This window comes from Procambarus clarkii, chromosome 94 (genome assembly GCF_040958095.1).
Source record: "Procambarus clarkii isolate CNS0578487 chromosome 94, FALCON_Pclarkii_2.0, whole genome shotgun sequence".
NCBI lineage: Eukaryota > Metazoa > Arthropoda > Malacostraca > Decapoda > Cambaridae > Procambarus > Procambarus clarkii.
Genome location: NC_091243.1, coordinates 11,102,029 through 11,126,372, shown reverse-complemented (window position 1 = coordinate 11,126,372; position 24,344 = coordinate 11,102,029). Strand labels below are relative to the sequence as shown.

At 44.8% G+C, this 24,344-nt stretch overlaps 1 protein-coding gene across 3 annotated transcripts in view; it reads left to right on the top strand.

The window, feature by feature from the left end:
- Positions 1 to 24,344, top strand: part of LOC123747364 (myogenic-determination protein nautilus) — a 106,133-nt gene that overhangs the window by 15,777 nt on the left and 66,012 nt on the right. For all 3 annotated transcript variants that reach the window (XR_011226163.1, XR_011226162.1, XM_069319802.1), the window contains exon 2: positions 4,589 to 4,783. Coding sequence is in view for 1 of the 3 variants with exons in the window: in XM_069319802.1 (XP_069175903.1) it covers positions 4,589 to 4,783 (195 nt within the window). In the remaining 2 variants the exon portion in view is untranslated. The remainder of the gene's footprint in view (positions 1 to 4,588; positions 4,784 to 24,344) is intronic.

Sequence of the window (24,344 nt, the reverse complement as noted above, 5' to 3'; positions counted from 1 at the left end):
GACTAACCATCCTGTGTGATGGGGATTTTTGCATCGCTTAGCTTGGTTTTTGACAAACTGTACTCCCCTTCATATAGTCTAGGGCAGATGCACCTAATTGTGTTAAGAAAAGAAAACTAATACCTACTAAACAAATGTGTCTCAGTACAATCACAGCCACCATACAATCACACATTTATGCCCACACCCGTGCTCACCCCCAGACCCACCACCCGGCAATGTACTACCTGGTTGATACCTGGTTGATGGGGTTCTGGGAGTTCTTCTACTCCCCAAGCCCGGCCCGAGGCCAGGCTTGACTTGTGAGAGTTTGGTCCACCAGGCTGTTGCTTGGAGCGGCCCGCAGGCCCACATACCCACCACAGCCCGGTTGGTCCGGCACTCCTTGAAGGAAACAACGTTAACCTTCGTTTGACACCTATACTGGAATATGAGGCACCGACCTGGAATCCGAATTTTGCGAGGCATAAAACACAATTTTAAATAATGAAAAGGATTGCAATAGATTAATGGTAGAGCTAAGAAGGTTAGGCTATGAGATGGGCTGTGAGAGCTAAACATAACAATCTTATAGGGAAGAAAACAATGGAAGGGGTAATGATTACAACACACAAGATACTGAGGACAATAAACAAGATGGACAGGGATAGACGCCCTAAAATGAAACAAAGTAGGATGAGAGGACATAAGTGAAAGCTGGAAATGCAAATGTGTAGAAAAAATATAAGGCAATCCTCGTACCCTGTACGAGTGGTCTACATTCGACAAAGAATTTGACCCTCAGAATAGTTCCATTATAACGCAAATGGTACAACACAGCCAGTTAGCGGGTCGTAAACATCTAGACCTTTCCCATAGTCACTGATAGTTAAGCACTGTTAGGTAAGGCTCCCCTCCAGTACCTCCTACCTCCTCCCACAATCACCCCCTACTCCAACCCCCCCCCCCTCTCTCTCTCTCTCTCTCTCTCTCTCTCTCTCTCTCTCTCTCTCTCTCTCTCTCTCTCTCTCTCTCTCTCTCTCTCTCTCTCTCTGTTACATGCACCTGCTGGTGATTTTCTTAGTCAGCGTAAAAGAAGCTACCTTAAAGAATACATTATCCCCTAAAGTTTGACCTCCTTAACGTAACCAGGAAAAAAATAACGTATCCAAATATTTTCTAAGAAGTAGAGCAAGTTTTGTAGACAAAATATTTCCTGGAAAACTAGCGTCGACGGTGCGAGACCCGACACACGTCTCAGGAATACCGAAGACATTATTCTCTCTCTCTTTTAAATCAGTGTCCACGTCAGTGTGTGTGTGTGGGGGGAGGGGGAGAGCGAGAGGGTGAGATCGGTGACGGTGACCCGTGAATCTGTGTTGTACAATAACACACTGGCAAGCATGCACGCCCGGAGTCATGGGAAGGGCGGGGGAGAATGCTGCCTTTTTATTTGAGGCGGAAATGTTAGACGGAGGGACTTTTGTGGTGTCTACGGGGGTGAGGAATATGAGATCGGAGACGGGAGATGGATGGTGTTAGTGAGTGCGTGAGGGGGAAGAGCGAGTGAAAGTGTATGTGTACAAGGGTGAGAGTGAATGTGGTGAGAGTGGGAATGAATGAAAAGAACACTGTAAAGTGCCGCTGTATTCTGAGGTAAAGAAGGAAGAAGGAACATTCTCTAGTGTCCTCGAGCAGGAGATAATGACACTATCCTCAGGTCTCGAGAAGGAACCGTCGGCTGGCGTCGAGGCCTAGCGCCCGAACTACAAAACATGTGACAAGTGACTCCCGGGCCACCAGTAAGCAAGGGATTCCCTTTCACCCAGAAAAAGGTCATTTGCAGCGACATCAGACGAAAACGCAGGCTCGTCGTCGCTGTCTGTAGAAGCCGTCTCCGACCTGAATACTGCCACATGTCCCTACCACCAAGCAGGACCTCCTGGCCTGGCCGGCCCTCAATTATGTGACAGAAACATTGCATGATGTTCGAAGTGTACTTTCAAAATCTAGAAGAGGTTCGAGGTGGATCTTAAAGGGTGGAGATTGGTAGATGAGCCTCGAGTCTTCAAGGAAGCTGAAGGGGAGGAGCTATAGAGCCTCAGGGACGGTTCTGAGCTCCAGGGGATGCCTTGGGGGTAGACTTTATAGTCAAGTTGATGGATTGATGAGGGTCTTAAAACCTTGGAGTGTGACTGACACCCACGAATCCGCTCCTTTAAATGTGGGTATACATGTCCGTGTGACAGATTGTATGAGCGAGTGTGTGTATACATGTCCGCGTGAGAGTCTGTATGAGCGAGTGTGTGTATACTTGTCCGTGTGAGAGCCTGTATCGTCACATGTGTGTGTGTGTATATGTAGAAAATGGTCTAAATAAAGCGGCTTGGCTTGTTCGGGGACTGGGCCTCGAGGACATGGAGCCCCGAAATCATCGCAAGGTAACCGCAAGGAAAGCAAACAACCTCCCGCATTTCATTCCACATATGAAATATATATACACACACATGAGAGCGTGTATTCATATATATAACACTGTTTACATGTGTCTGTACGTTACACCCACCTGCATGATCCTCCCACTGATGTGCAAGTGGGTGGTATCCTCGACGCCCGTGGTCCCAAGAGCTAGGACCCTGGCTCCTGGGACTCACCAAAGGCTCTTGAGACTCACTGGGGGGTTCCTGGGGGCTCCTGGGAGCTCCTGGGGGCTCCTGGAGCTCACCTGAGGCTCCTGGAGTTCACCAGAGGCTCCTGGGGGCTCCTGGGGGCTCCTGGAGCTCACCGGGGGCTCCTGGAGCTCACCGGGGGCTCCTGGAGCTCACCGGGGGCTCCTGGAGCTCACCGGGGACTCCTCCCGCCCTCTTCAAACGCCCCGCACCTTAGCTTTTAGCCCCGCGGATTCCTCGCATTTTATTGAGTTTCCTCCGAAATACTTTACCTCGACAATTCCTCCAGGACTCTTCATACAATTTGTCCGGACTGGTGAATAACGAGGTGATGGATTGGTGATTGGGAGGGGGGGGGAGGAAGGGGGTTTTCCGGTGCAAAATCCAGACTGTTAGATGCCGCTTCTCCCAGTCTGTCAAATGAATCACAGTCCGGTTGATCAGGTATTATTTCGAGGGGATTATTAAGGTATCTGTTGCATGCAGCGGGAGGTCAGCTAGTTATGCCCATTTTGAGGTTATCTTGAGATGATTTCGGGGCTTTTTAGTGTCCCCGCGGCCCGGTCCTCGACCAGGCCTCCACCCCCAGGAAGCAGCCCGTGACAGCTGACTAACACCCAGGTACCTATTTTACTGCTAGGTAACAAGGGCATAGGGTGAAAGAAACTCTGCCCAATGTTTCTCGCCGGCGCTTGGGATCGAACCCAGGACCACAGGATCACAAGTCCAGCGTGCTGTCCGCTCGGCCGACCGGCTCCCCGACACTCATCCATTATGTGAGTGTTTAGAGGTCTTGGGCCCGTATTGTTGACTGATTTGTTTTTTTTAGCGGGCCTATTGCATCTTTGTTTTTCAATGGGAATATGTTGTAATTTGTAATGCCTCCTGGTTTCGCGATGAGTTATTTTCATATGCAAATTTGACACCAGTCCCTCTAATATTTCCCAAGTGTAAATATCTATGCATTTCTGTCCTGGGGCCAGATTCACGAAGCAGTTACGCAAGTACTAGCGAACGTGTACATCTTTCCTCAATCTTTGACGGTTTTGGTTACATTTATTAAGCAGTTTACAAGCCTGAAAACTTGTCAGTCAACTGTTGTTATTGTTATAAACAGCCTCCTGGTGCTTCGGAACTTATTAACTGTTTAATAATTGTAAACAAAGCCGCCAAAGATTGAGAAAAGATGTACAGGTTCGTAAGTGCTTGCGTAACTGCTTCGTGAATCTGGCCCCTGGTCTCTAAAGACAACTGGTTGGGATATTTTAAGCGATCCCAATAATCTTTATTAAATGAATTTGGGCAGTAAAAGATCTCTGCACGTTCTCCAGGTCAGTAAATTTTTCCAGCTTTGACTAATGCTGTTAAAGTCTCATAAGTTTTTTGGTATCTATTGTTTGAAACGTTCTTATTATCCAGTCTGTCAGTCATTTTTCTGACAGTTGTGACGGCTACGTTACTGTGTTCTTAGAAAATATGGTGACATGACTGTTTCCAAAACTCTGTAGTGAGGTTTGACTGATTTTTATATTCGGTTTCCAGGTGGATTTTTTTCTCTTTTACCATCGCGCAGGAACTGGAACTTGTCTTTATTGTTCATTATGTTGTTATTCGAGGCCCCATGAAACACCTAGTTTGCATGTCAGCCCATCTTCATCATATTTTAATGTGCCCACCATGTCCACTTTATATAACTTGTCCACCTTCAAGTAACATAACTTGTCCTCCTTCAACTAACATAACTTGTCCACCTTCAACTAACATAACTTGTCCACCTTTAACTAACGTAACTTGTCCACCTTCAAATAACATAACTTATCCAGCTTCAACTAACATAACTTATCCACCTTCAACTATCATAACTTGTCAGCCTTCAACTAACTATAACGTGCGCCATTACTCACCTTCAACTAACCTCACGCCTCCCTCACTCCCAACAGGTGAACGAAGCCTTCGAGATCCTGAAGCGACGAACCTGCAGCAACCCCAACCAGCGGATGCCCAAGGTGGAGATCCTGAGGAACGCCATTGAGTACATCGAGTCCCTGGAAGACTTGCTCCATGGGACTCCTTCCCCTGGGGCCAGCGACCACGACCACCCCTCCGACGGCCCCTGCTCCGCCTCCCACTACCTGGTCAGTCTATCCTGGATTTAGTTTATCTGTTGACCAAACCACACACTAGAAAGTGAAGAGACGACGACGTTTCGGTCCGTCCTGGACCAGTCGACTGGTCCAGGACGGACTGAAACGTCGTCGTCCCTTTTTAGTGTGTGGTTTGGTCATTTTCAGCCACGTTATTGTGATTCTTCATCTGCATAGATTATCTGTTATTTTTGGGGTTTATCTCCTTAACTACAAATATCTGTAGAGAGCTTGTTCCCTTAATGATTCATTATACGAAACTATGAACAAAGGCGTCAATTATTTTCACCGCGAATTCCCTGGGGGATGCGCGTTGCTGGGGTCAGGTCTCTACACGAGACTTCTGGAACCTTCTGGATAATTCTTACAACAAACCTAGTTTGTTACACTACCTCCTCCAAGCTACACAATATATTTCCCATCATACTCGTTTGGTGTTGGGGGGGTTAGGGCCTATCAACCTCTTGAGGGGTTGTTAAGGCCCTGGACAAGAGCTTACTGATCAACCAAGAATTATACCTTCAGCCTGAGCAAAGGCCAAGATTACGGTAAACTCTTTATGTGCATACACCGAGGAACTGGGTACACATATAGGTGTGTATATATGCCGTGAGGTTATTGAAACTTGATTAGCTTAGTGTAGTGTGATCAGGTGAAGCACAGTCGAGCCACCGTGGCCCAGCTGAAGCACAGCAGAGCCACTGTGGCCCAGCTGAAGCACAGCAGAGCCACTGTGGCCCAGCTGAAGCACAGCAGAGCCACTGTGGCCCAGCTGAAGCACAGAAGAGCCACTGTGGCCCAGCTGAAGCACAGCAGAGCCACTGTGGCCCAGCTGAAGCACAGAAGAGCCACTGTGGCCCAGCTGAAGCACAGCAGAGCCACTGTGGCCCAGCTGAAGCACAGCAGAGCCACTGTGGCCCAGCTGAAGCACAGAAGAGCCACTGTGGCCCAGCTGAAGCACAGAAGAGCCACTGTGGCCCAGCTGAAGCACAGAAGAGCCACTGTGGCCCAGCTGAAGCACAGCAGAGTCATCGAATTGCCTCGTCGGCCGACAACGTGCTGTTCAGGTTCCGTACAGGATCAGATTCTACTCTATGATAACAGCTGCAGAAGGCACCTGTGTAATGTTGTCTTCTGTAGTCATAATGCAGCGAAGACGCCGTCAAGATGATGGAATCCACTTTACTGGATGAGATGTATATATTTCCAAATGATTAAGGTGCCTTTCACTTCCCTAAACGTTCAGGGGTAAATCGAGGCAAATAACGCTGGTTCAACATCGAAGGAGCCTTGATAACGTTGATCCGTTGTTAATTATACTCCAGGAGTTGCAAATGACTAAGATGCGCTCCGTTACCTTCTTCTGTTAACGGTTGAATTTCCGAGGGAAATTTTGTATCTCGATATGACGTTTTCGTGTATTTTAGACGAAGAAAGTTCCCATTGACCACAATATCCAAGAGTGACCTTAGTCCGACGTTAAACTAACGTCATCAACGTTGGTTCAACGTTGAATTGGCGTTGCACTTGAATTGATGATGAGTTGATGATGAGGACCTCAGCGAGTCACTCCTCAAACACTTAACTGTTTAAACGTAAGAGAAACTTAGATAAATAATATATATATCTACTGTAAATCAGTTCTGAACTGCGACGCGCCGCAAAATATAATTTAAAAACAAATGATATTTACAATTATTTATTTACAATTTGATGTTCAGTGGTAAAGAAAACGAGATGTGGTCGCTACGCCGCTTGCTGCATTTGCCACTACGTAAATAATGTAACTGTTTTGGCTAACAAGAAACGTAAAAAATACAGCCTTTCGTCCTGTTAGGTAGTACTTATAGTAACAATCAGGACCCTACTAAATATACTGACGGATAAGGCAATTAGAGGTAGAAATGTTCACCAGACCACACACTAGAAAGTGAAGGGACGACGACGTTTCGGTCCGTCCTGGACCATTCTCAAGTCGATTCAGTCGATTCTTTAGCCACGATATTATGACTCCCCGCCAAACACACACCGAAACTACGACGTTGGTACAACGTTCGAACAAGTTTTAACCCCTCCTAACCAGTTATAACAGCAATATAGCAAGTTGTAACAACGTTCTAATACGTCATAAACACGTTAAGCCAAGATGTAACAACTTTATTACAAGTTGTAACAAGCGGAAAATAGAGACAGTTTCGGTTTGTGTTTCCAGGGTCATCGCCTGCAATTAGAAGTAAAAATCATTACTACAAAATTTAGACAAACCGGAAAAGTTTTTGTATTGATCGATGTTGCAAAGAAAATTTAACCTAACCTTCCTAGGCCTAAAACACACATGTCTGAGGCTTGATATAGTACATATATGTGCTATACTAGGCCTGGGAATATTTATGTTAGGTTTTTATCTGCATTTGTTTCGCACGCTTTGAACTGACTCTTTTTCCCTATAAGTGCAAATTGGCTAGTACACTCGCGCGCACGCACACACTCACACACTCTGTTTCGCAAACAGAGTGGTATAGACGGTTGGAACAAGTTAGGGGAGAAGGTGGTGGAGGCCAAGCCCGTCAGTAGTTTCAAAGCGTTATATGACAAAGAGTGCTGGGAAGACGGGACACCACGAGCGTAGCTCTCATCCTGTAACTACACTTAGGTAATTACACTTAGGTAACTACACGCACACACACTTTAGTGAGAGTTTCGCGAGGGTGTAGGGGGAGGGGGGTAGCCGAGAAGCGGTGACAGCGTGGGGTTGGGGAGGTGTTAACACATGGGGTTACGGGGGGGGGGGGGCAGTGATCGCGTGGGGGGGTTGGGGTAGGTAGTGGCAGTGGATGGAAACAGTGATGGGTTGGGGGGGGGGGGAAGATTCCCTGAACGGCTTGGCAGTGGGGTACAATTTGGTGTCATCGAGAATTATGTGACATATCACTCTCTACAATCTCCTATTTGATCTTGACGCGTTTTTCCAACCATTCATTCTTGGGCCCGAGTCCTGAGTCCAATTCGTTCTGAGAATTGTTTAGGAGCAAGACAGCTTATCTCAATCAATGGCGTCTGTTGTGTTTCATCTGTCAAGGGGAAGAGAGGAGAATGTTGCGATAAGTATCATAATCCAACCCGTCCTCTTAAAAATAACGTCACTTTTGGCTCGTATGCGCGCTATAGCTAAATTTGGACGTAATTTGAAATGAAATAGACTCACAAAAGTGACGTTCTGTTCCGTTTTCTATTTGAGTCGTCCGGCTTACGCGCAGAGGTTATGAGAGGACACTTTAAATTAACGTTTTTCATAACGTTTTGAAACTTTATGAGAATTTCCTGCCCACCTAACCTATCAGAGGACCCTTAACTTACTGTTGTTGAAAAAAAAAAATCCCAAATTTATTTTCATTTTTTTTTCTATTGCCTGGGTGTTTCTCGCGATGATCTCACTATAGATATCTGTGTCGTGTGGTGATGGTCCAACATGCACCGAGATACCTGTGTGTGGCAGTGGCTCTTCCTGTGTAGCTCTCAGTCTCAGCCTCAGTATTACTCTCTCTCAGACTGTCCCAGTGGCAGCTGCTACTACAGTAACATCTATCGATTTAAATAATCTATCCATTCATTAGTTCTCACCATCAATCCAAGAACTTAAGAGAGAAATTGACTGATAGATAGTGTTGTCCTTAAAAGATGAGAATATGAAAGGAATTCAGTTAGGGCTTCATACCTTTTGACCACTTTTTATGGCATGCACACTTAACCGATCGACTACACCTCTTCACAGCGGCTGACACTCAAGCTCATAATTGTACTCTAACCTTTACATAAACAAAAGAGGAAATGCCAACTACTATGAGGGTCATTAATCACCCAGATGCTGAATTATCTACCAGGGGGTAGGCGGCGGCATGCCACATTACCAGCTGAGAAAAGACGGGTATTTATTATAACTACAACATGATATTACAACTGGGACAAGAATAATAATGTGTGGCAAAAACTTTTGGGCTCAGTGATGAAGTTGACGTCTTAGGAATGAAGTTTGATTCTTCAATATACTCTGAAGAGCAAGACAGCCAAGAAACGTGCAACATTAAGTCACTTCTGACAACTTCTCGACAGCAGTAGTTGCAAAACATTATGAGAATTACAAGTTCACTTCCATTTTAAACCTGCACTTCTTTTGTGGATGGCATGTGTTCCCCCTCATGGGCGCCTGACAGCTGGGTGGACAGCGCTTAGCATTCGTAGTCCTGAGGTTCCGGGTTCGATCCCCGGTGGAGGCGAAGACAAATGAGCAAATTGTTTCTTTCACCCCTGATGCTCTTGTTACCTAGCAGTAAATAGGTACCTGAGAGTTAGACAGCTGCTACGGGCTGCTTCCTGGGGGATTGTGTAACAAAAAGGAGGCCTGGTCGAGGACCGGGGCGCGGGGACGCTAAGCCCGGAAATCATCTCAAGATAACCCCAAGATAACCCTCCTCTATAATTTATCCAACTTCAGGACAAGGTGGAGAACCGTGAAAGGCACTTTTTCCTCGGTGCTGACACGGTCTGACTAGACTGGTCAGCAAGTCAGAGACACAAAAACATCAATTAACAGCCTCATGCTAGCTGTATCATTTTTAGGACCTTCACTATACGCTTCACTACATAGTGAAGCATATAGTGAAGCTCATATAGCGGATCTGCATCCGCAGCATAATCTCCCAACATATACATGATCGCGAAATTAGATTAAGGGATCGTATGATGCCTCTGGCACTATGATGCCTTCAGCCTCCCCAAAATACCCAATATTACTGTAACTTGACATTAAATAAAGTTTATATCAAATGAAATGCAGAACATAAAATCATATTAAATGGGATGAGTTTATAAGAGCCAGGCATTGTGTGAGCCCACAGTTATTAGTTTCAGTGAGATGATCATACAATTCATGTTGAACCCTTGTGTTAGCAGAGAGACAGAGAGACAGAGAGACAGAGAGAAAGACAGAGAAAGACAGAGAAAGCGAGACAGAAGAAGTGCAAAGCGTGTGTCAGGTGAGAGTGAGTTAGTGGGGAGGATTTTGATGGAGCGGCGGCCCCGAGGTCCGTAACTCTGCCCTCGGATAAATAGGGAGGTTTATAATGGTCCAGAAGCGGGGAAAAATTGATAATTATGAGAAGGGCAAGAAAATAGCGGAGGAAAGAGGAGGATGATGGAGGTGATTTGCTGAGGGGTAATGAACAGGTGTGTGTTGTGTGAGGGGGAGACAGAGAGAGAGACAGGCAGAGTGAGCAAGAGCGAGAGACAGAGTGAGCAAGAGCGAGAGACAGAGTGAGCAAGAGCGAGAGACAGAGTGAGCAAGAGCGAGAGACAGAGTGAGCAAGAGCGAGAGACAGAGTGAGCAAGAGCGAGAGACAGAGTGAGGAAGAATGAGAGACAGAGTGAGGAAGAATGAGAGACAGTAAGCTAGAGAGACAGAGAGAGCAAGAGAGAGACAGAGAGACCTAGACGTGACGATGAACAAAAAGTACACACATATATATAAATAAAATATATAAAATATATATATATATATATATACACCATGAAATAAAAGGTTTAAATATAGAAGGAAGAAAAGTCATATGCACCACAACACACGGAAAATGTAGGAAAGCCTATGTAACGGTACAAGGGAATAAACTCGGTACAAGGAAATAAACTCGGTACAAGGGAATAAACTCGGTACAAGGGAATAAACTCGGTACAAGGAAATATTTCTGGAAATATTCCAGTCATCCTGGACATCACTGGGCCCCCTGAAGATATCGGCCATCGCGTCCAGGAAACTTTCTACCTCCTCATAATCGAAACTTTCGAGTGAAAATAGTGAAAACAATCACAATTCCGTTTACAATGAGAGGCGCTAATGCAAGAGCGGTCGACAAAGGCAGCAGAGGTGTGGAGCGGGAAGATATACACACTTCGCGGGGCAGAAATTCTCGACAGATCGCTATAATTTGTCGTAGCGTTGCCAAGAGAAATTTATAGAACTTAGAAAACGACATTGAGCAGAAAACGGACCACTGGGAATAAATTGTTGCATTGGCAGAAATGGGAGAAGGGAGAGGAGGGAGTGAGGGAGGGTAGAAGGAAGGGGGGAGCCTGGGACGGAGGGAGGGAGTGTGGGAGGGAGCCTGGGAGGGAGGGAACGTGCACCCAGCTCTCGAAGTGTTGGCAGTGACAACCAAAACAGTCGACATGGGGCTCTCAACCCACCCTGTCTCGATACTCTAAGGGGTTCCTTACTATTTACATATATGCAGAGACGGCTTTCCTCCCCATTCTACAGGCACTAGTGACTGTATTCTCCCCTCTACATGTACTAGTGACTGTATTCCAACCTCTACAAGCAGTAGTGAATGTATTCTACCTTATACAAGCAGTAGTGAATGTATTCTCCCTAGAGTCACTAGTACTCTAAAAGTACTAGTGACTGCATTCCCTCTTCTAGCAGCAGTAGTGAATGCATTCTTCCCTCTACAGGCAGTAGTGAATGTATTCTCCTCTCTACCAGCAGTAATGAAGGTTCCCCTTCATTAGAAACGCTAGTGTAGGCTTCCTCTCACTCTCACATACCAGTGTAGGCTTCCTCTCTCTCTCACATACCAGTGTAGGCTTCCTCTCTCTCTCACATACCAGTGTAGGCTTCCTCTCTCTCTCACATACCAGTGTAGGCTTCCTCTCTCTCTCACATACCAGTGTAGGCTTCCTCTCTCTCTCACATACCAGTGTAGGCTTCCTCTCACTCTCACATACCAGTGGAGGCTTCCTCTCACTCTCACATACCAGTGTAGGCTTCCTCTCACTCTCACATACCAGTGTAGGCTTCCTCTCTCTCTCTCACATACCAGTGTAGGCTTCCTCTCACTCTCACATACCAGTGGAGGCTTCCTCTCACTCTCACATACCAGTGTAGGCTTCCTCTCTCTCTCACATACCAGTGTAGGCTTCCTCTCACTCTCACATACCAGTGTAGGCTTCCTCTCACTCTCACATACCAGTGTAGGCTTCCTCTCACTCTCACATACCAGTGTAGGCTTCCTCTCACTCTCACATACCAGTGGAGGCTTCCTCTCACTCTCACATACCAGTGTAGGCTTCCGTTTGGTGAAGCGGAGGTCGTTTGATAAATAGTGGAGCCGTTTGATAGAGAATAAAGACGACAGACGGGGTCGTTTAATTAAGAATTTTGGGGTCGTTAGATGAAGAATGGTCGGGTCGTAGGATGAAGGATAGTTGGATTGTTAGATGCATATGAATGGTGTCTTTGGACGAAGAGTGAGGTCGTTGAAAGAGTTTTTTTTATTATTATTATTTTCTACCACAGACGTGGCCACACATTTACAATGCTAACCAGCATATATACATTTTCTTCTGTCCTCCATGGACAGGGTTAGAGAAGAGGAAGAAAGGGTCTCGTTAGAAGAAGGTGTGTCGAGAGATGAACTGTAGGCGAGTATCCTTAGTGTGGCGTGTGTATTGTGTCAGGTGAGTCGATTGAAAGGTGAGTTAACGAGATCAGCGATGGGGTCATGTCAGGTCACCTGTCATTTCAAGCGCTAGCCAATCAGATATCCGGCTTTAGCAGCCAGTTTAGTCTTAACAAGGTTTAACACTGAAATTCAGTTAATATCTTTAGAAATCCAAGTGTTCCCTAAATCGACTATACCAGTTACCCGGATAATTCAAGAGGGAACGTGGCCGGATAAGCAAGAGAAATTGAATTGAATTCTAGGTTCATCCGAATCCCGTTGTCGGGGACAGGAAGCCTGGATTTGAATTTATCAAGGTCCACTGAAGCCAACTACTGAGCTTAATATGTGAAGGTGACCATTTAAATTCACATGAGAGCCGTACACACCACCAGCTGTTTCAGTAGTATAGATATGTTGTTAATACACGATTGTGATTTCCTTGTGTATTATGTTTATGATAAACTCTTGGGAGCGTAGGTAAGAAGGTGACTCCAAGACGCTGGTTCGATACCCTCGCTCTGCTCCTAAGATTCTCTCTTGTATTTAAGACTTAACTATGTGATTATGTCCATAATTACTTCTTGAATAAGGCCCCAGAAAAGAAAATAATCTTATTATGAACAAACATTAGACATACCCACCCAGCATACCCACGTAGCATACCCCCGCAGCATACCCACGTAGCATACCCACGTAGCATACCCCCACAGCATACACATGTAGGATACATTTAGTCTTTTATCTAGTACCAAGATTTCTTCTACGGAATTGTTACATTTATTTACTCGTCTAAGAGGCAGATGCTCTAGCAGTTTGTCCCTGGGTAAATTATTGGCTGTAAACGGCTTAGAAGAGTACAGGTATTAACTGAGGAATTTGTTAGTGATGAATAAGGTGGATTTCTTCGAAGAGGGAATGTGGTCATGTGGTTTGTTGTTAGAGAGTGCACTAAGCACCTGTGTCGTGTGTGTGTGTGTGTTTGCGTGTGTGTGAGAGAGAGGAGACAGAGAAGGGGGGGGATGTACCCCTCCCCCCCCCCCCGCCTCTTCATTAGAACATCATGGAGGGAGGAGCTTCCCTCACACCATCTCCCGGGTCTTGGGGGTTTAATTTTCGCTACTTTACGAGTCACTTTATCAACTGGCCAATTTAAGAGACTACAAATATCGCAGTTATCATAGTACGGGCAAGTTACTTGACGAGCGTTGATTGTAGGGGAGGAGGGAGGAGGGGGGAGCGAGAGAGAGGGGGGAGGGAGATGAGTAGAGTCGGTGGGGGGGAGGGGCAGACAGAGAAGATTGCATGTTTAAGAGATTATAATTAAAAAAGGGTTTGTTAAAAAGTAAAAAAAAATCGAAAATATTGATATAAATAATATTTACAATGAATTAGTGAGACAAATGTGTTCCAATGATCCTACTCAAATCGCCCTTTAATTAATTGATCTATTAAAATATTTACTATCATATGCTATTATACTTCATGTGTGGGCCTGTTGGTGGGTATGGATAGGAGCTGCATCGTTTGGGCCAATAGGCCTTCTGCATTTCTTGTGCGGCTCATACTTGTGTCCACCTAATTCCTATTCATTTGTTATTGTACCTCACCTCACTCCACCATTCTCTCCTGCCTATTTATGTCCAATACTTGACCTGTAAAATCACTCCTTCTGAAGATGTATTTAATATACGAAAGTACTTAAGGAAATTCCTGTTTCATTTGTTTTCATTTGCTTGATTTGTTGATTTGTATTGATTACTCAATAGGTTGACTGAAAGGTTGGTTTATTGATTTAACGGTAATTGGAGGATAGGAGAGTAGGGAGGAGTTAGGGGGTGATGTTTTAGTGGTTAATTGACTTAATTTATATATATATATATATATGAGTTAAATACCTCAGTCTCCCTGCTGTCATACGAAGGAGGCGGAGTTCAAGCGAAGGCTTCACTTTCATAAGACATTGCAAACACGTGCAAGGATATCATATGTGCAATTTTAGCTGCCATCTGATGCAACGTTCTCTGAACTTTTATACTGTGTGTGTGTGTATGTGTGTGTGTGTGTGTGTGTGTGTGTGTGTGTGTGTGTGTGTGTGTGTGTGTGTGTGTGTGTGTGTGTGTGTGTGTACTCACCTAGTTGTACTCACCTAGTTGTGTCTGCAGGATCGAGCATTGACTCTTGGGTCCCTCCTTTCGAGCATCGGTTGTTTACAGCAATGACTCCTGTCCCATTTCCCTGTCCCATTTCCCTGTCCCATTACCCTGTGTGTGTGTGTGTGTGTGTGTGTGTGTGTTTGTGTGTGTGTGTGTGTGTGTGTGTGTGTGTGTGTGTGTGTGTGTGTGTGTGTGTGTGTGTGTGTGTGTGTGTGTGTGTGTACTCACCTATTTGTGCCTACAGGACGCACGCAATCTCCCCCGTCCACTTCTTTCAAAACCACACTTACTATGCCCCAGTGGCATAGCCCTATGCAGTCAACCCGTTCTCGCAAATTCGTAAAGTCAATATTGACTTATTAACTACGTGCATAGGTGATATACTAAACATAATAGATACCCTTAAAAAGATTCATAGAAAACACCGACCTTACCTAACCTTGTTAGTATCTTAAGATAAGCATTCTATTGCTTCGTAATTACAATTATTACTTAACCTATACCTATTATAGGTTAGGTAATAATTGTAATTACGAAGCAATAGAATGCTTATCTTAAGATACTAACAAGGTTAGGTAAGGTCGGTGTTTTCTATGAATCTTTTTAAGGGTATCTATTATGTTAAGTATGTCACCTATGCACATATTTAATAAGTCAATATTGACTTTACGAATTTGCGAGAACGGGTTGATGCAGTATGGGGCTTGACAGCTGAGTGGACAGCGCTTCGGATTCGTAGTCCTGAGGTTCCGGGTTCGATCCCCCAGTGGAGGCGGAAACAAATGGGCGGAGTTTCTTTCACCCTGATGCCCCACTTACCAAGCAGTAAATAGGTATTTGGGAGTTAGACAGCTGCTACGGGCTGCTTCCTTGGGATGTGTAACAAAAAGGAGGCCTGATCGAGGACCGGGCCGAGGGGACGCTAAACCCCGAAATCATCTCAAGATAAGATGCTATAAATTCTGATGACAATGAATCAGGTAGTCTTCAAAGGGTACCTGATCAATCAGGCTGTGACTCATATGTTGTCAAGGCTGCGAACAGCCTTGTTGGTTAGTCCACCAACCAGAAGGCTTGGTCAAAGACGGGGCCGCGGGGACATTGATCCTCGGAATCATCGACAGGTGAACGACAGATAAAAACCCTAAACACCTTTTCAAAATAGTTTTTCTCTTCTTTCTCTTACTTTAACTCCTATTCTATCAATTTCCATCCCTCCGTTATTATTCCCTTTTCTTCCTACTCCTCTTTTAAACACCTTTGCCACCTTTTCACTCTTTCGAAGCCCATCTCCCTGCCCGCCATACTTCCATTTCTTCCCCGAATGGAATCGAAATCTTCGGAAACTTCCCCGATTCCGAAGCCTTAGCACGAGTACACCTTAAAGAAAACTAACATATAAAACCAATCAGAGCAAAATAAAGCCACAAAATAATAAAGCAGAAAAAACACCGTCCACCATATGAGCAGACCATTCCTGGGGCTCGATCCGTGAACTCCGGAACACACAACTACTAAACATCAGACTACAGCGGCACGCCACCAGGGTATGGGGGGGGACACGATCGAAGAATGTTAGACGACCCAATGTTAGAGAGATTACTCCAAGATGAGACGCCCCGCTCCCACAGCTTGGGGCCCGAGGCTCTCGAGCTACTCCCTGAAATCCAGCCCTAAAATGCATGAATCCTAGATGAAATACTGGTCAGAAACTCCCGTATTAATAGAACAAATTAATGCTAATAATACGGAAGTTTGCCGTTATTATTATTATACAATTTATTCTTAAACATCTGTACTGAGTGTGTATTCACCTAGTTGTGCTTGTCGGGGTTGAGCTTTGGCTCTTTGGTCCCCGCCTGTCAATCACCTGGTGTACAGAGAGACAGCTCTGTATACCAGTTGATTGTGTGAATGCTTCATTGTTCCTCTAAAGTGAATACTGAAGCAAATACTAAAGTACACGTGAGGACCTCACACTCACTCACAGCTCCCTGAGAAGAGAGAGCAAGCCTAGCTCAGCTGCCAACACCCACATGCATGGTGTCAGCAAGGCGGACAGTCCGCCTCCTGTCATAACTCACACTACATTGCCCATGTTCAAACTTTTCCCTTTGACCTGTGCATCTGCATCTTCTTTACTCAAAATAAAATTCTCACCGTCTTGCGCCTCTCCCTCCCCCTACTCTCTCTCCCTCCCCCTACTCTCACCTTTCTCTCTCCCCTCTCACCCCCTCCCCAGCTTCCCTCACCTTTTACTTGGCAGAGAGTTCCAAGGTTTTTAAGCCCTGTCATTCTGCATCACACCCTTCCTTATCAGGCCTCTCACCAACCATGCCTCTCTCTCTCTCTCTCTCTCTCTCTCTCTCTCTCTCTCTCTCTCTCTCTCTCTCTCTCTCTCTCTCTCTCTCTCTCTCTCTCTCTCTCTCTCTCTCTCTCTCTCAAACCAGCCAGTCCCCCTAAAGTTCCCCAACGTCAAGAAACTATCCTACAAGAGTGCCCTTATCCTAACCTTCCAGAGGACCCTAAACAGAAAACGGGACAGCATGTCAATATCGCGACCCAACATCATTTTCTAGTACGACGATTTTTAGCCTTAGGTAGAGAGTACGTCAAAACGCGACGGTGAATTAGAAGAACAAGTTGATTATTTAAACTCCATCTACCAATCTATCGTCCATTTTCAAAGCCTAACTTCACCTTTTTGCAGCGATTTTGTATTCTCTTAAATTGTTGTAAATGGTTGTAAATGGCAAATTTGTAAATGTTTTTTTTTTAATCCTGTCTCCGAGTCGTTTATATATAGTAAACAGCAGAGGTCCCAGGCCAGAGGTCCCAGGACAGAGGTCCTAAGACAGAGGTCCCAGGCCAGAGGTCCCAGGCCAGAGGTCCCAGGACAGAGGTCCCAAGACAGAGGTCCCAGGACAGAGGTCCCAGGACAGAGGTCCCAGGATAGAGGTCCCAGAACAGAGGTCCCAGGACAGAGGTCCCAGGACAGAGGTCCCAGGCCAGAAGTCCCAGGCCAGAGGTCCCAGGACAGAGGTCCCAAGACAGAGGTCCCAGGCCAGAGGTCCCAGGCCAGAGGTCCCAGGCCAGAGGTCCCAGGCCAGAGGTCCCAGGCCAGAGGTCCCAAGACAGAGGTCCCAGGACAGAGGTCCCAGGCCAGAGGTCCCAGGCCAGAGGTCCCAGGCCAGAGGTCCCAAGACAGAGGTCCCAGGCCAGAGGTCCCAGGCCAGAGGTCCCAGGCCAGAGGTCCCAGGCCAGAGGTCCCAGGACAGAGGTCCCAGGACAGAGGTCCCAGGGCAGAGGTCCCAGGGCAGAGGTCCCAGGCCAGAGGTCCCAGGACAGAGGTCCCAGGCCAGAGGTCCCAGGCCAGAGGTCCCAGGCCAGAGGTCCCAGGACAGAGGTCCCAGGACAGGTCCCAGGACAGAGGTCCCAGGACAGAGGTCCCAGGACAGAGGTCCCAAGACAGAGGTCCCAGGACACAGGTCTCCAAGACACAGAACCCGAGACGTCTCTTATCCTGAGGACAATCCATAAAACTACAGTTTTGTTAAGTTTCACACTATATAAGACGACCTTGCAAGACGACCCCGAGACGCTACAAGGATGGAAGACTTAAGATTAAGTCTTCTTGCTTTTAAGTCTGCAAGTCTGAAGTCAAGACTTGACTTCACAAGTCAAGTCTAGTGATGAGAGGAAACGGGGGGAGGGGGAAAGCTTTTGCGTCTTCGCTACAACTACAATTAATAGTACTCTATTCCCTTCCATTATTACAAAACTACTCCTAAGCTACTATTAATACTTCTTCTGTGTTCCTCGTGAACTTTCTGTTTTCCTTGTACTGCCTATCTTAACATCTTATCTCAGCTCAAAAATATTAAGATTTTAATCAGTCTTTCATGTGGCACTGTATCAAAAGCTTTGTTAAAGTCAAGGAACACAACATCACAAACCTTACCACTATCAACTGTCTCAACTATGTTGGAATAAAATGATAGCAAATTTGTTAAACATGAACGGTCGTTAGTAAAACCATGTTGTGAATCATTAATTATTCTATGTTTTTTTTTTCAAGATTAAGACGAATGGCTTTTGCAATTATCGATTCGATAAATTTTCCAACAATAGACGTTAAGCTAATTGGCCGATAGTTTTACGCAAGTGATCTATCTCCTTTCTTGAAAATTGGTACCACATTAGCAACCTTCCACGACCATGGCACTCGGACTGACTCAAATGAGTTATTAAATATGGTAGATAATGGCTCGTAGAGCTCCTGTTTGCATTCTTTAAGCACCCTGAATGCCTCCTGGCAAACACTTCGTCCAGCCCAGGGGATTTGTTTGGCTTGAGTTTTACTATTTGTTTAATAACATCCTCCCTAGTAACTCCTAAACTGGTCAAACTGTCATCATCTTCCCCACTAATAAAGTCTTGTTCGGTTGAAGGCATAATGTTAAGTTGTTCTTTAGTAAATACAGAGATAAAATATTTATTTAAAATAGTACTCATTATTTCGTCATTATCAGTTATCTGACCTGTCTCAGTTTTTCATTGACCTGTCCTTTCCCTAATCTTTGTTCGATATAACTGAAAAAAAAACTTTAGGATTGAAGGCGATGAGTCACAATAACGTGGCTAAAGTCCCTTTTTCTGTTCATTGTCTTATCCTACCCTCCCTTGCTATCATCATCTTATTCCTATCTCCTTCTCATTCGGTGGTTATAATAGGAGCTGCCTCGTATGGGCCAATAGGCCCTCTGCAGCTCCTATTATTATTGCTACTACACCTTACTTTGCTCCTCAGCTCTCTCTTGCCTATTTATTGCATGTCTCTACTTCCTCATCACAGTCGACTTGAGAATGGTCCAGGACGGACCGAAACGTCGTCGTCCCTTCACCTAGTGTGTGGTCTGGTCAACACCTTTAGGATTACTCTTTGCTTAGTTTGATATACGAACTTCATAGATACGTTTTGCTTTCCTTATCTCGTTTTTAACATTTCTACCCAGTTGGACGAATTCTTGTTCAAGACTGACTTCCCCATTCTTAATTCCTTTTACCAAAATTTCGTTTTTCCTATAAGATACTTCAGATCCATTGTTATCCATTTCGCGTCATTATTGGTCGAGCTAATCAATTTCTATGGTATATCACGTTCCTGGGCTTTGCTTAGAAATTTGTAAATAAGTTATATCTACAATCGAAATCCCTTTTTACATCCCCCATCGCTGGGTTCACGTCCCGCTCCAAGACCGGCCCAGCTCCCATACCCAGGACTGTTCAATCTATTCCATTCAAGTAATTGGTTGGAAAACCTTGCATTTGTCATCCTGACAAATGCAAGGTTATGAAGATTGGAATTAGAGCAAGAAGACCTTATATACAGTATAAGATGGAGGGAAGGCAACTTACATCTTCTGAAAAAGAGAGACTTCGGAGTGGACATAACTGGAGGTCCAACGCCAGAGGCACACTGGTTCCACTGGTGCACCAACAGAGCAGAGTGAGCAGCTGGGTGAGCAGAGGCACCAGTTGTCACACTGGTGCCTCTGCTCACCCCCATCACCTCTACTCACCTCATCAGCAGAATAACGAGGGCCGCATATGCCATACTGGCAAACCTCCGGTTGTCCATCAGCAACTTGGACAAAGATTCCATCCGAGCGCTGTACACATGCTTTGCAAGACCTGTTAATGAGTATGCAATATGAACAATGCAAGCAAGGTTCATATTAAGGAAGGACACAATTGGACACTGGAAACACAAATGAGCCACAGGAGTGTCAGAAAGAACTTTTTTCAATCTTGGAGTCGTAAATAAGTGGAACGGACCACACGATGAAGTTATCGAAGTCAATTCGATACTCAGTTTTAAATATAAATATAACACGAGTAAAACTACACTAAACTAATGATGGTTGAAAGGCGGGGCTTAAGACCAGGCGCTCGACCCTGCAAGCACACCTAGGTGGGCACCTTCACAGACACAGCCACAGAGCCGGGAGGTCCAACCTAAACAGAGGTGAGCGCCAGTGTAGTCGAAATACCTCTCAACACCAACACCTGATTAATAGTGACCCCGGAATGTGGCTCTTCTTGCGTCACACGCCCCTCTGCTCATCCCAGTGTGGCTCTTTTTGCGTCACACGCCCCTCTGCTCATCCCAGTGTGGCTCTTTTTGCGTCACACGCCCCTCTGCTCATCCCAGTGTGGCTCTTTTTGCGTCACACGGCCCTCTGCTCATCCCAGTGTGGCTCTTTTTGCGTCACACGGCCCTCTGCTCATCCCAGCGTGGCTCTTTTTGCGTCACACGGCCCTCTGCTCATCCCAGTGTGGCTCTTTTTGCGTCACATGCCCCTCTGAACACCTTCACTAAGACTCATCATGCATCAGATTTTATGTGCACACACACACACACACACACACACACACACACACACACAGAAGAAATAAAAAACATTCTACAACGTAGTAGGGATCGAGAAGGCTGTGAAATGGTGCATAAAAACAAGCCAACAAAAACCATTAGAGGAAGCAGGCGTAAAAGACAAAGAAAACGGGAACAGGTTCCTGAACATCGTATATATACTAACTTAGACGGACTTAAATACAACAATAACACTGCAGCCGAACGATATAATGCAGCTGAAGATGCTAGATATTGTCGCAACTAACAGAGAGGGAACTTCTAGATAATATTAAGATAATATTTTTAACTTCAAGATAATATTTTGAATTGGTTCATATTAGGAGAGTAGTCAGTTTGGAGACGTGATGAAACAATGAGACAAATCTGAACAGACATAATGAAACAGCACTTGAAGGAAAGGGAATTAATAATCGACAACCCACGAGAAGACGACATAATGGCACTAGAAATTTGAAATTAGGATGATCAAATGATAATCATAAATGCCTACAGTCCTCCGTCATGCAGGCGATAAGTCACAATAACGTGGCTAAAGTAAGTTGACCAGACCACACACTAGAAGGTGAAGGGACGACGACGTTTCGGTCCGTCCTGGACCATTCTCAAGTCGATTGTGATGAGGAAGTAGAGACAGGCAAATTTGCCTGTCTGTACTTCCTCCGTCATGCAACACATGGACAAAAGAGGATCTGAATGACACACGAGAGGGCCTCACAGTCATCATGAGAAAGATTATAGTAAGACCAGAACAAGAAAATTACGATCGTTGGTACTGAGGGACTTCAACTTGAAATCATTAGACTGGGAGGCCAGTGAGACAAGAATGTAAAACATTTATTTTCGGTATATGAGCCTGACGAATCTACCTAACATATGAATCTACCCAACATATACGTGTTCATACACGTATGAACACGTTACCAGCAGGCCATGAGAATAAAGAAATGGGATGATCCCTCATGGTTGGATTTGGTATTTACCAGGAAATAAGAAGAGATTTTTAACATTCAGTAATTCAGTTCCTTCCTCCACTGAGCAAGAGCGATCATGTCCTGCTGGCAAACAAATATAAGATGCATTATTATCTAGAAGACAAGGTTGGAGGGGGAGATTAAATATTACAAAATCTTCATTACAAGACAGATTATGGGAACTTAGTTGGTTTTAATTAATTTAGTTGGAAAGATATATTGTGAGGCCAGGTAGTGGCTGAGATGGGTGCCAAATTTTGTGAGATATATGATAAAGGCACAACAAAATTTATACCAAAACAGAGGTGCAGAATTAGAAGATAGGATTGGTTCAACAGAAGTTTCAACAGAACCAGAGAACCAAAGACAAAAAATGGTTTCGATATAGAAAGAAGCTTAATTCTCAACGTAGCAGCAACAGAAGCAAACAAGGAACAAACATAACGCAGTGAGGAGAGAGAGAGAGAGAGAGAGAGAGAGAGAGAGAGAGAGAGAGAGAGAGAGAGAGAGAGAGACAGACAGACAGACAGACAGAATGGTTTCCGGAAGTGAAAAACAAAAGCAACGAGGAGAGGCTAGAAGTGTTGACTTTCCCAAACCCGGAAGATAGAAAAGAAAGAGATATGATCACTACATACAAAATAGTATAAGGAACCAATACAATTTTCAAAAATTAAACCTTGAAAGCTACTACTTCAAGTAAAAAGGGGCCATAGATAGGAAAACAAAGATGCCGAAAAGAAATGTTAGAAAGTTCTCTCTTGCAAACAAAGTGGAGAACGGTTGGAACGAATTAAGTGAACAAGAAGCAGATGGCTAAGCCCGTCAGTAGTTTTAAAGCATCGTTAGCTAAAGAGTACTGGGAAGACGGGACACCACGAGCGTAGCTTTCATCCTGTAACTACACTTAGGTAATTAGACTTGGGTGATTAAATACACACACACACACACACGCACACACACACACACACACACACACACACACACACACACACACACACACACACACACACACACACACACACACACAAACATGCGCGTTCAAAATGAGGAACAGCAGGGCGCTGAGATATAGCAGCTGGAGACACAAATGAGCCATTAATATGTCAGAAAGATCTTCTTCAGCATAAGACTCGTAAGTAAATCAAATATGTTAGATAAAGACGTTGTCCAAGGTGGAGTGGGGTGGTATGTTGAACGAATAAGGGAGGAAGGAGGCACTCAAACTGATAGGTGAGTGCATGGTAGTGAATGACATTTAAGATCAAGGAGAAGATCTCAACCATCTACAGAGAAGGGCAGTAATACCATGAGACAACCATGGGCTCAGGAACTGCAAATCCTTCCTCAAAAATCGAATACAAAATTCCATGACCAAGTGAATATATATCAGACAGGTCAGAAAAAGATGGGCAGACTACATATTCCTGGACTACCAGAATGCCTTTGACATAGTACTCCCCTAAATGAAACAAATGTACAAACGGGACAAAACAGGTGTTATAGTGGATCAGAAGTACTTAAATAACATAAATAAATCGCTCGTGGTGAGGAAAGAGTCATCAGCGTCGGTAATTTATTAGCAGAGTACAGCTGGGGTCATTATTAACCCCTAAAATATTGCTGACGTGGGAATTACGTTTTAGAAGATAAAGACGTGTTGCCATCAATGTTTGCTGATATCACGACAATTATGAATAAGGAAGACTGCAAGAAACTACAGGAGGACCTTGACAAACTGAGAAAATAGTTTAATAAATGGTTGTTAGAGTTTAACTCTAGAAAGTGCAAAGTAATGAACACAGGTGCTTGAGGATGCAAAGGCCAGTCTTAAGGTATGAAATGGGCCCATAACCCGTCCTTGAAGCAGAGAGCACTTATCTCCTTGAAGCAGAGAGCACTTATCTCCTTGAAGCAGAGAGCACTTATCTCCTTGAAGCAGAGAGCACGTATCTCCTTGAAGCAGAGAGCACTTATCTCCTTGAAGCAGAGAGCACTTATCTCCTTGAAGCAGAGAGCACTTATCTCCTTGAAGCAGAGAGCACTTATCTCCTTGAAGCAGAGAAAGAGCGTGGGAGATGATATTGTACCAGGCCTCTTCTCTGAAGCCCACATTAAGCTAAAGAAACATCAACTACACGTGTAAGACAGTCAACATGATGACTATCAGAATCACAAACAAAGATATAATAAGGATTCCTCGTGCCACGTACGTCAGAAAAATTTTGGACTATGCAGCCCAAGAATAAAACCCATAGCTTATCAAACACAAAATGACTCTCTAGAAAGCATAATGGTATACCACCAGACTAGTCCCGGACTTGAGAGGCAAGACTTATAAGTAAAGACTAAACAAAATAAACAAGGCGTAGATAAGGGCGAAAATGCTCTATATTATCCATATTTCATCAGAGACATTAAACACGTTACCAAGACAGTGCCACACTTCGTGTCATCAGCTTTACATCCGGCATCATAAGTGTCACAAGTGTCATA